The sequence below is a fragment of the Stegostoma tigrinum genome, chromosome 1 (assembly GCF_030684315.1).
Source record: "Stegostoma tigrinum isolate sSteTig4 chromosome 1, sSteTig4.hap1, whole genome shotgun sequence".
Taxonomy (NCBI): Eukaryota; Metazoa; Chordata; class Chondrichthyes; order Orectolobiformes; family Stegostomatidae; genus Stegostoma; species Stegostoma tigrinum.
Window position 1 is genome coordinate 158,688,145 of NC_081354.1, and position 13,223 is coordinate 158,701,367.

A 13,223-nucleotide genomic window follows, 5' to 3' on the forward strand; every position below is an offset into this window, starting at 1 on the left:
CCATAAAATCATGAACATTTCAAGTTTCATCCCTGATCCATTCTCAGTTATCTTAGCTCAACTGAACCAACAGTGAGGAAGAGAGCCTTAATGTTTCCAGCCAAACCAAAGAAAAAATCTCAGCCAAGAAATTATTGACTAAGTTCTGGCAAGAAAAAGACTTTTGGTAACATCAGGTTGAATTTGTCATCTAAGCATGCTCATGGAGAGACCAGTAAAAGAGTTTGCATGTTGACTCTTGGCAAAATTGTTCCCTATCTAAATATGGAAGAGAATGGGAGAGATTTGGGAGGAAATATTAGTAGGAGGATAAATGTAAAGTTGGAAAGTAGACTCATGAATGCACTTTATCATTGGTGAGAAGTAGGACTAATGCCACAAATTGAAAGAAAACGTGATTTTGATTTTTTTTAAAAAAAATCTCATTTCAGTGATATTCCTTTTTGAGTTATGGCATATTTATGTATGTTTATTCTCTGTCTTACCCTTGTTTGTACTGTATATCTACTACTTTCTTTTTGTTTTTTTTCTAAATCACTTTAACTGCTTTTGAATTCCTTCTATTAAGTTAAAGGGATGTTTGCGTTGTTTTCAGCACGGAACCTAGTGCAGAAGGAATCAAGACCTGAGCTAACCAGACAGGTCACCGTGCAACGGAAAGAGAAGGAGTTCCAGGGAATGTTGGAATACCACAAGGACGATGAATCCCAGCTTATTCGCAACCTCATCACAGGTACTCACCTGTGGAATTTTACAGTGAAAGAGACATTGCTATTTAGAATCTTAGTCTGGGTGATTTATCCACTTTCACACCTTTCAGCACCTTCTCCTTCATAATGGCCACTGCACTCCCCTCTGACTCCAGACTCTCTCGAAGTAATGGTGTGCTACTGGTATCTTCCACTGTGAAGACTGATGCAAAATACCTGTTCAGTTGCTCCACCATTTCTTTGATCCCCATTATTACTTCTGCAGCCATTCTAGGTAATACCTGCCTCTGTCTCATTTCAGGAGGAAAGTTGCTCATGTTAGGGCAGAAAATGTCAAAATGGACGGTGGCCTGCCAAATATTCTGCTTCTTACTCTCTATGTGGAAAGGAGCCTGACCCTGACCACCCTAAGTGGCTGACTAAGCTAGTCCAAGTCCCTGGACTGATAGGAACGGCTTCCCCTTGAATTAGTCTGCTGGGGCAAAAGCTATTACCCTTGACCTGATTGAGGCCAACGAACAATCCATGACAAGCGTCCCGATTTAGAGTATGTGCTAAACACCACAGAACAACAGTACTGTCAATCTTGTGCCTTTGGCAAAGGGGGCAAAATGCAAAGAGGAAAAGCAACAGAAGGTGGAGATACTGTAAAACATTCAGACAGGCGCAGAGTGAGTAAGAGGTATATCAACAAGGGGACAGGCTGGAGATGCATCCTGGACCAGTGCATATCCCTGAGTACACAGTGTCCTTGTAGAAGCCTTACAATGATAATTGCTGGTGCAGCATTGGAAGTTCCAAAGTCTTCTGTGAGTGGACTGAGTATTTGCCATGAGGGTTGGCATACGTCAGATCCCAATGTGCATGGATATAAAGTGTGTGGCCAGTGCCCATAGAGCATTTCCTGAGATGTTGGTGATCAGAGTCTAACCTGAATGCTCTGCCTTCCATATTAAAAATTTTTGACATCTAACTTGTTTGGCACCTTTGAGGGAAATTGAGTATTAAGGTGAGTTGTGGTATTAATAACATGTTTTCCAAGCTATATTTCTCTTACCCAGTGACTCAGTCCTCCCCACTGAATAACTGATTACGCTGCTTGTCAAAAGCATAAAAGATGCAGTGAGATGCTCCTGATGTCAAGATATGTCTCACCAGAGCTCTCATCCAATTTCACCACAAATCTTGCCATAGTACACATCATTCAGAGGCCGAATAAGATTCCACCCATTTTTTTCCTGTGTATTTTTACTATTGAAGATCTATGTATCCATTTGTTCAGAATTCTGACTGTCATTCTCTTAAGAATCTTATCATTTTAAGCTGTGTTCTCCAACACTGTTAATGTTCCCAACATTTTATTGCTTCACATTTCTCTGTATTCAATTACACTTGTCCACTTCACTAAGCTATCAGCTTTAGACTGACATCAACATTAGTGCAGTACACATTATTTTACAAATTGCATTATATAATGAAATAAATACCAAGAATTTATTATCCCTCAAATTCTGCCTTTTACAAAAGTAAAGGCCAGCAGCATTTTTGATGGGGAAGTGGTGCCATCAGAAGCTGGACTGTCTAATAACTCCCATATCGTCATCCATGTAGACCATGTGTAAACATCGTCATTATGGTTGTGATTAAACTGTACGATGCTTTCTCTTCCCCAACCATTTCTAGACCTGAAGCCTCAAGCAGTATCTGCCACTGTGCCAGGCCTGCCTGCATACATCCTTTTTATGTGCCTTAGACATGCAGATTACATCAATGATGACCAGAAGGTTCACTCACTCCTCTCCAGTACCATCAATGGCATCAAGAAAGTGTTAAAGGTAAGCAATTTATTTCTTCAGTGCAGCTAGTAAATATTTCCAGGGTGTGGTCGGAGTTAAGCTAGGTTCTGGTGATTGAGCTGTTTATTGAAATTTAACGTCCTTTGGTACATTCTCATATAATAATGACATATAGCCTCCACTTCCCAAACTCCAGGATGCTCTGACATGTGCTGAATTACAGTCTGGTGGAAGCTGACTGCTCACGCATCCAGCTTTCTTTTTGTATACTCTGAGTGTCGGCAGGATACGTGACAGTTGAGGAATATTGTTGTTGATGGGTACCTTCCTTTACAGATTGTCTCTGTCTCTTATCTAGATCATTGAAGAGATATCAGGGCAGGAACTTTCAGTTTTTGTATTTTGTACTCTAACCATAGACTGCTAATCCAGTGCGTATAAGAAATTATCATGTTACCTTCCTGATCCAATAATTTAATTGCACAATTGGCCACATATGAAACCACAGAATTTTATTAACAAGTCTAGTATATTGAAGTTTATTCTTATATTGCAGCTGTTCTGTTAAAAGTACTTTTTGTGTTTTTCAGAAACATAACGATGACTTTGAAATAACGTCATTTTGGTTGTCCAACAGTAGTCGCCTCCTACACTGTCTAAAACAATACAGTGGAGATGACGTAAGTCTCGTTTATCATTCCTATTTCACAACACGTCGTGGAATGTTGTCTCTAAAGTATGGGAAACCAATTCTGGAAAAAGCGAGACTTCTCTCTGCCTATCATGCACCTCCGGATTAAATATAGCCTGCTGGAGCAAAGGTCCTTGCTAAACATAAATAAAAGCAAAAAGTGCTAGAGAAACTTATCAGGATTGGCATCATTTCTAGAGAGAGAAACAGTTTATGTTCTGAGTTCAATGTGTCTTCTCTTTGGAACAAAAGAGAGAAGTGGGGGAAGAAATGGATTTTATAAATATCGAAAAATGTGAGGAGGTGCGAGTACACAGTGCCCTTGTTGTGGTATTACAATGACAGTTGCCGGTGCAGCATTGAAATTCTAAAGCCTTCTGTGAGTGGATTGGATATGTGCCATGAGGGTCGATACACGTCAGATCCCAATCCCAAACAGAAGGGCAGGTCAAGGAAAGGTTAAAGGTAAGGGAGATTAGAGATCAAATGTAACACAAACGAGAAAGCCAAGGGATTGGTAATGGCTGGAGAGAAGCATAGGTTCACTCTGACTGTTCCTAATGATGTGCCTGAGCCCAGCCTTGGAATAGCATCTCCTATTTCACAATATAGTTTTTTTCCCAATTCACTTATCAGCAACCTCTAACTAAGATTGTCAATTATGAGATACCATTGAGGCAATTTTGTGTTCTGAAAATATATCCACATAGATTTGGAATATATTTTATAGGCAAAGATTGATTAGAATATTGAGCACTAACTGGAAACATTTCTGGATTTAACTGATGAAAATTACCAACAGCCACTAGGAAGGTGAGAGACTTTGGTGACTTGCAAAACTTTTGCTTCACAGAATGCTACAGTAGAGGAGGTGTTTATTTGGCCTGTCGTGCTTCTGCCAGCTTTAAGACATATCCGAATAGTTATTTAGACGCAATGTACACCTCGATACGAAATGTCCCTGATATTTTCTTAGCTTAACTTCACACTTTTTTTCTAAAATTAGTCACGTGTTTGTTCCCCTTCTATACTTTTGAAGCTTTAGTTAAACGAAGAGCAAAGGCAGTCCTTTGAGAAGGGTTTAAACTACTAACTGTCTTTTTTAATTGCTTCATTTGGAAAACATGAAATGGGTCACAGAAAGCTAAAAATGAAATTTCCCATAATCTCTGAAATTATTGCGTGTCTTAGAAAGTTTTCAAAATAAGACGAGAATTCTGAAATAAAAAACAGGATGCTGGAAATACACAGGAAGTCGAGCAGCATCTGTCGAAGTCAGAAACAGTACTATGTGGTATTAAGAGATGCATCTGATTTAATTTCAAATTTCCAACTTCTGTTGTATTTTACTTACACTATAATACAAGGCTCCTCGTGGGAGACTGATACAAAAGGTGATGTCACATGTTATCAGGGGTAAGCTGGCAAGATGGATGCAGAACTGGCTTAGTCATAGGAGACAGAGAGTAGGATGCCTTTTGGAATGGACGGCTGTGACTAGTAGTGTTCCACAGGGATCTGTGCTGAACAGCTGGGTCCTCCGCTGTTCGTGATCTATGTAAATGATTTGGAGGGAAATGTAGCTAGTCTAATTAGCAAGTTTGATGATACAAAGATTGGTAGAGTTGTGAATAGTGAGAAGGATTGTCAGAGGATACAGCAGGATATAGATTGGAGGCATGGGAAGAAAGATGGCAGATGGAGTTTAATCTGGAAAAATGTGAGATTTTGCATTTTAGAAGGTCAAGTGCAGTTTGAAATTATACCGTGAATGGTGGAACCCTTAAGCATACTGATATACAAAGGGATCCGGGTATGTAGGTCCACAGATCACTGAAGGCAGCAGGACAGGTAGGTAAGGTAATAAAAAGGCTTATGGCATGATTTGCCATCATTGGAATGGGCATTGAGTATAAGGATAGGAAATATGCTGCAGTTTTATACAACTTTAGTTAGGCCATAATTTGGAAAATTGTGTACAGTTCTAGTCACCACACACTACCAGAAGGCTATGGATGCTTTGGTGAGGATACAGGGAATGTTTATCAGGATGTTGCCTGGTATGGGAGACTTTAGTTATGAAGAAAGGTTGGGCAGACCGTGTTTGTTTTCACTGGTACACAGGAGGTTGAGTGGCAACCTGATAGAAGTTTATAAGATTGTGAATGGCTTGGATAGAATGGAAAGTATGAGGCTTTTTCCCAGGATGGAGGGGTCAATTACTGGGGCGTACAGGTTCAAGGTGCAGGGGAAGTTTAAAAGAGATGTGCCAGACATGTTTTTCCCACAAAAGGGGAGTGTGTGTCTGGAATATGCTGCCAGAGGAGGTGGTCGAAGTAAACACAGTAGCAGCATTCAAGAAGCATCTAGATGAATACATGAATAGGAAAGGAATAGAGGGCTATGGATCCTGTTTGTGAAGACAGTTTTAATATAGAAGGGCAAAATATGTTGCACAGGCTCGGAAGGCGAAAGAGTCTGTTCCTGTGCTGTATTTTTTTTGTTCTAATAAAATTATGCGCTTGTCAGCCATTCATTTTCATCTTTTCCTTTCCAAGGAGTGGATTTATTGTTTGAGTCACTTTTAAAATTGCCATTACACTTTAAATTTATAATTAAAACAAAATAAGACTTAAGAGTGGGATTTACAACACACCACCTCCCATTTCTGATTCTAACTCCCACAGTCCAGTTCGAGGTTTTGGAATCTATACCAGCAATTAATTAGGTGGGAGGCTGAAACGAGGGAACCCTGTCTCCTGCCTGATTAATTCCATTTACATTTCATGAATAGCCTTTCCACCTGAACATTAATTGAGGCACCTGAATAGGCAAATAATGCATTACTCAATGGTCTGATCAACTGACTCAATATCAGCAACAGTGGGAAGGGGCCTGCTGTGATGTGAGTAGCCCACATCCAACAGCTCAAATTCCAAGATCAAGATTTAGGGCAGCATGGTGGCTCAGTGGGTTAGCACTGCAGCCTCACAGCGCCAGGGACCCAGGTTTGATTCCAGCCTCGGGCAACTGTCTGTGCAGAGTTTGCACATTCTCCCCGTATCTGCGTGGATATCCTCTGGGTGCTCTGGTTTCCTCCCACAGTCCAGAGATGTGCAGGCTAGGTGGATTGACCATGCTAAATTGCCCATAGTGTCCAGGTGTGTGTGGGTTATAGGGAGATGGGTCTGGTTGGGATGCTCCAAGGGGCGGTGTGGACTTGTTGGGCCAAAGGTCCTATTTCCACACTGTAGGGAATCTATTCACCTTCCTAATCCCTGTGGTCCCCATCCAGCCTTTACAAGACCTTGATAATAGGCCTGTGGTAAGTGTATTCTAGCACTTGCCACCACTGCTATTGATGATTATTGGGGAGATGGTGCCATATGGTTGACTCTTTAATGCCCTCTGGTTATGGTGGTATGGCATAAATGTTGGCATAGCTAGTGAAGCCCAAATCCCATGAGCTAATTAAGAAACAATTAGCTGGCCATGAAGTAACTGGGAACTCTTGAGGGAATTGTGGCAGGGAGGATTTCTTTGCCTGAGCTCCTTAATCCTGGGGAAAGCCTGCCACGTATTTTAATGGTGCCTGATGGGTACTTAAAATGGTGGACCTTCCCCAATGCATACAACATGTGGGTCTCTTGCTGGTTCTCTGGCAGGCGAGCCCCAATGTCATAAAGATTCCGTTAACTGTGTAGAACTGCCATTTGTCCAATACTTTCAATCCCAATTTGCATCAACTAAACTTGCTAACATTCCCTGTGGTAAAACAGCACAGCACAGCACAGAGGAGGCTACTCAGCCCATCATAGCCATGCTGGCTCTTTGAGTGATCTAATTTGTCCCACTCCTAGCTCTATCATTATACATATTCTTTATTTCCCTTTAGTTGTATGTCCCATCATGTTTAAAAGCTACATTAAATTTGTTGCCAGAACTGTTTGAGTAATGTGTCCCAAGTGACAAAAGGTCAGTTTATGAATTCTCATGTAACCTCTAGTTCTTTTTGCCTATTACTTGAATCTGTACATAATGACCTTGCCACCGTTTACTCTGTCAAAACTACTTTTAACCCTCTCTTCTCTTTGGAGAACAAGCCCAGCTGAGGAGAACATAGAGAACCAGGAGTAGACATTCAAGAGGGTATTAGATGAATATTTGGATAGAAATAAGATGCAAGGCTTTGGGGAATGAGTTGGAACTCAGCATTAAGTAATGATGCTCATTTGAAGAACTGATGCAGATATGATGGGCCAAATGGTTTCCATCTGCACCATAACGCTCCTGAGATTCATTTGACCCACCTTGCTTGCCAAAATTGATCGCATTTTCCTGAAATATTGTAATATCTCTTGACTCATCCTGTGTCCAAATATTTATCTGTCTCAGTTTTAAATTTGTGTGATAACTGAACATTTACAGATATTCAGCATGGAGAATTGCAAGGATTTGCAGCCTCTGAGGAAATTTCTCCCCATCTAAGCCAAACTGGCTGAGATTATGTCACCTAGTTCCAGACTATTTTGCTAAGAGAAAAGACAGCTCTGCGTCTATCCTGTCAAGCCCTCCAAGGATTTTATACATTTCTGCAATGAGATTTGATTTGATTTATTATTGTCATGTACAGGTACAGTGAAAGGTAATGTTTTGCGTGCTAACCAGACAAAATCATACTCTACACAAGTATATCAGGGTAAGAGAACAGAATGCAAAATATAGTGTTACAGCTGCAGAGAAAGATTAACTCTAATATATGAGAGGCCCATTCATAAGTCTAATAACAGCGGGGAAGATGATGTTCTTGAATCTGTTAATGTTTTCAAAATTTTGTATCTTCCGACCAATGGAGGAGAGTGTAACTGTGGTGGGAGGGGTCTTTGATTATGTTGGCTGCTTTCCCAAGGCAGCAGCAAGTGTAGTTAATGGGAGTAAGGCTGATTTGCATGATGATCTGAGCTGCGTTCACAAATCTGTAGTTTCTTGAGGTCCTGGCCAGATCAATTGTCATATCGAGCTGTGATGCACCTGGACAGGATGCTTTTCTATAGTGCATCGAGAAAACATCAGTAAGAGTCATTGTGAAAATGCCAAATTTCCTTATCCTTCTGAGGAAGTAGAGACATTGGTGTGGTTTCTTGACTGTACATCGATGTGGATGGACCAGGATAGATTGGTGATATTTACTTCTTGGAACTGGAAGCTCTCAACCACCTCTCTGGAAGCCATTTATACAGGCAGGAGTGTGTCCTCCATTCTGCTTCCTGAAGTTGATGACCAGCTACTCCTTTTTGCTGACGTTGAGGGAGAGATTGTTGTCTTTACACCAAGTCACTAAGCTACCTCCTTTCCTGTGCTCTGTCTCCTCCATTGTTTGAAGTCTGATTCACTACAGTGGTGTCATCAGCAAATTTATAGGAGTTAGAGCTGAATTTGGCCCCACAGTTGAGTGTATAAGGAATATGGTAAGGAGCTGAGTACAGAGCCTTGCTGGGCACCATTTTTGAGAATTATTGTGGAGGTGGTGTTGCCAGTCATAACTGATTGTGGTCAGGAAGTTGATCCAATTGCAGAGAGGGAGCAGAGTTCTACGTCGTGGAGTTTGGAGATGATTTTGATTGGAATTATGGAGTTGAAGACAGATCTAAAGTCAATAAATAGGAGTCTGATGTGAGTGTCCTTGTTATACAGATTAGATTCTAGATTAGATTCCCTACAGTGTGGAAACAGGCCCGTTGGCCCAACAAGTCCATACCGCCCCTTGGAGCATCCCACCCAGACCCATCCCGCTATAACCTACACACCCCTAAACACTACGGGCAATTTAGCATGGCCGATCCACCTAGCCTGCACATCTTTGGACTGTGGGAGGAAACCGGAGCACCTGGAGGAAATCCACGCAGACACGGGGAGAATGTGCAAACTCCACACAGGCAGTCGTCCAAGCTGGAATCGAACCCAGGTCCCTGGTGCTGTGAGGCTGCAGTGCTAACCATTGAGCCACCCTGCTGCCCCAAAGATGTTCCCTGGCTGAATGTAGGGCCAGGGAGATGGTGTCTGCTGTGGACCTTTTTAAACCTTTTAAATTTCTCAGAATGCCAGTGTATTGTATATAATTTCTCTTCGAAGGACAACTTTTTCATCTCAGGAACAAATCTAATGAACATTCATTGCATTCCTTCTGAGGCAAATACATCTTTTTTTCAAACACTTAAATTGTGCACAGTACTCCAAGTGTGCTCTCAAAGTGCTACGAAACTGCAGCAAAACATCCTTACCATTATGCTGCAAATGTTTTGTAATAAATTATAGAATGCTGCTTGGCTTTGCAGACAGAGATTTCACTGATGGAGGCTAGAATATATGAGGGCACAGTCTCTGGATAATGACTGAGATGAGGATGTCTTCGCTTTCAGGATTGTGAATGTTTGGAATTCTTTACTCTAAATAGTTGTCCTTGCATCATCACTGACATATAGGGCTACGGTACACAGAGATTTGGACATGTGAGGTGGAAAAGTGAAGTTGAAGCCCAAGCTTAGTTGTCATCAGAAACAAAAACACAATTACTGGAAAAGCTCAGCAGAACTGGCAGTGTCTGTGGAGAGTAATCAGAGCTAACATTTCAGTTTGGTGACCTATTCTCAGGGCTCCAGTATCAAGCAGCACCTGCTCAGCAATAACCTTTTCAGTATGCACAGTAAAGGCTCCACCAGGGCTTCTGATTCCATCAGTCAGCTTCTGACTTCATTATAGCCTTGGTTCAAACATGGATGAAAGTGCTGAATTCCAGAGGCGAGGTGAGAGTGATAGCCTCAACCTCAAGGCCAGATTCTACTGAGGGTGGCATTAAAGAATCCCAGCAAAACTGGAATCAGTGCATATCAGGGGGCAAACTCTCTGGTTGGCATCATACCTGGCAAGTAGGAAAATGGTTGAGTGTTGGAGGTCAGTCAGTCAGTCATCTCAGCTCCAGGACATCTCTGTAGGAGTTCCTGAAGGGAATGTCCTAGGCCCAATCATTTTCAGCCACCTCAATGAACTCCTCAAATAGACATAACAATAAATAAATCTGGTCAATACCTAGGCTTGGGCTGACAAGTGGCATGTAACATTTGTGCTCCACAAATGCCAGGCAATGACCATCTCCAATAAGATACAATCTAACCATTGTCCCTTGACATTCAATGGTGTTACCCCCACTGTCAATGTCTTGGGGATTACTATTGATCAGAAGCTCAACTGGACTTGCCATATAAACACTGGCTACAACAGTAGGTCAGAAAACGACTGCCCTCCTGATTCCCCAAAGCCTGTCCGCCATGTAGGCATAACTCAGGAGTGTGATAGAATGTTGCCTGGTTGGGTGCAGCTCCAACTACATTCAAGAAAGTTGACACCATTTAGGACAAAGCAGCCCAATTAATGGCACCACATCCACAACCTCCTCTACCACTGATGGTCAGTATCAGCAGTATACACTATCTGCAAGATGCACTGCAGAAATTCACCAAAGATCCTTAGACAGCCCCTTCCAAACCCATGACCACTTCTAACAAGAAGGACGAGAGTGGCAGACAGTCATAGAATTACACAGCATGGAAGCAGATCCTTCGGTCCATCTTCTCTGTGCTGACCAGATATCCTAAACTGACCCATTTGCCAGTATTTGGCCCAAATCCCTCGAAACCCTTCCAATTTATATATCCATCCAGATTCTTCTTAAATGTTGTAATTGTACCAGCCTCCACCACTTCTTCTGGCAGCTTGTTCCATACACACACCACCCACTGTGTGAAAATGTTACCCCTCCAGTCTCTCTTAAATATTTCCACTCTCACCTTAAATCTATGACCTCTAGTTTTGGACTCCCCTACCACAGGAAAAACACCTTGGCTATTCACCCTATTTATGCCCTTCATTATTTTATAAGTCTGTATCAGGTGACCCCACTGTCTCCAGGGAAAAATGCTCCAGTCTATTCAGCCATTCCCTATGCTCAAACCCTCCAATCTGGGCAACATCCATGTAAATCTTTTCTGAATCCTTTCAAGTTTAACAACATCTTTACTGTAGCAGGGACACCAGAATTAATGCAGTATTTCAAAAATGGCCTAATCAATGTCCTGTTGAGCTGCAACTTGACACCTTAACTCCTGTACCCAATGACCAATAAAGACAAGCGTGCCAAACGCTTTCTTCACCACCCTGTCTACCTGCAACTCTACGTTCAAGGAACCATGTACCTGTGCCCCTACTACTCGGTTTGACAATACTTCCTAGGGTCCTCCCCATGAATTAACTCCCATTTATCTAAATTAAACTCCATCTGCTGCTCCTTGATCTACATGGGAACACCACCACCTGCAAGCTCCTCTTCAAGCCATTCACCATCCTGACTTGGCAATATATTGCCATTCCTGCATTGCCGCTGTATCAAAATCCTGGAATTCCCTCCCTAATGGCACTGTGGCGAACACTACGAACAGTATGTGGACTGCAGAGACCAAGTATAGAGCTCACTGCCATATTCTCAATTGCAGCTGGGAATAGACAATAAGTGCTGGCTAGCGAGCAATGTCCACATCCCATTAGTGAATAAAAAAACAAAGCCAATCAAACTTATTTGTCGCTTTTAAAATCACAGCATTTAGTTTAGGCTAGTTATCCTCCTCCTGTACTGCTTCACCCATTATTACATTCATCAATTATGTCCTTGACCATTCAGTAGTCTATGTGCTCCTGAAATTTGTGTTATGGTCCTTTTATGTTCACTGCATTTCTGAATTTTGTAGCTACTGCAAACTTTGAAATTCTTACCTGTAAACTCAAGTTCAGGTTATCAATGTATGTTGAGAGTAGCAATAAGTCCCCTGAGGAGCTGTACTGTACATTTTTGTATGGTCTGCAAAACTAAAACTGTCTGCTTTCTGTCCTTTACCCAATTTTCTCCAGTTAACCTCATGGGCTTTAATTTTGTTTAAAAGTCTATTATGTGGCTTGTTGTCAAGTGTCTCTTTGAAAGTCTATCAATTGCATTGCATTCATTAATCATCTCCATAACTGCATCAAAAACTCACTCAATGTTTTTCAATTATGATATATATCTCATTTTTTTTTCCTATGACACTGGTATGTAATATATGCTGTGTTGCAATTTGATGTTTATTTGGGAAATTAGAAGAACTCAAGCAGCATCTTTGGCAGTACCAGGCAAAATTGAGAATGACAGTTCCCACTTTGGGAAGCACTGAAAGCATTTAAAGCAAGTTATTTCCTTACAACGTTGAATGTAGAACAGTACACCACAGCACAGGCCCTTCGGCCCATGATGTTGTGGCCAACTTTTACCCTAGTCGTAAGGTCTACTGAACTTCCACCTCTACCTTATACTATCACCCATATGCCAATCTAATAGCCGCTTAAATGCTCCTAATATGGCCAACTCCACTACCCTCTCTGGCAATGCACTCCTCGTCCCGACCACTCTCTGAGTAAAGAACCTCCCTCTCACTCTCCCCTGTGTCTACCTCCACTCACTTTAAAACTATGCCCCCTTGTAATAGCTACCTCCACCCTAAGAAAAAGTCTCTGGCTATCCACTTTGTCTATACCTCCGATTATTTTGTACACCTCTATCAAGTCACCTCTCATCCTTCGTCGTTCTATAGAAAAAAGCCCTAGTGCTCTCAACCTTTTCTCGTAAGATCCTCCCTCCATTCCAGGCAACATCCTGGTAAATTCTCCTCTGCACCTTTTCCAGCACTTCCACATCTTTCCTGTAATGAGGTGACCAGAGCTAGAGACAATACTTCAGATGCGGCCAAACCACGTTTTTGTATAGCTGGAGCATAACTTCATGGCTCTTGAACTCAATCCCTCTATTAATGAATGCTAACACACCATACGGCTTCTTAGCATCTCTGTCCACCTGGGTGGCAGCTTTCAGGGAACTGTGGACATGGAACCACAAGATCCCTCTGCTCCTCCACACTGCCAAGAATCTGTCCATTAACCTTGTAT

The 13,223-nt window shown here is 41.9% G+C and overlaps 1 protein-coding gene across 2 annotated transcripts in view; it reads left to right on the forward strand.

The window, feature by feature from the left end:
• myo5b (myosin VB) overlaps positions 1–13,223 on the forward strand; it is a 270,346-nt gene that overhangs the window by 238,855 nt on the left and 18,268 nt on the right. For both annotated transcript variants that reach the window (XM_048526919.2, XM_048526929.2), the window contains 3 exons: positions 596–733; positions 2,394–2,545; positions 3,097–3,186. In XM_048526919.2, the coding sequence (XP_048382876.2) occupies positions 596–733; positions 2,394–2,545; positions 3,097–3,186 (380 nt within the window). The remainder of the gene's footprint in view (positions 1–595; positions 734–2,393; positions 2,546–3,096; positions 3,187–13,223) is intronic.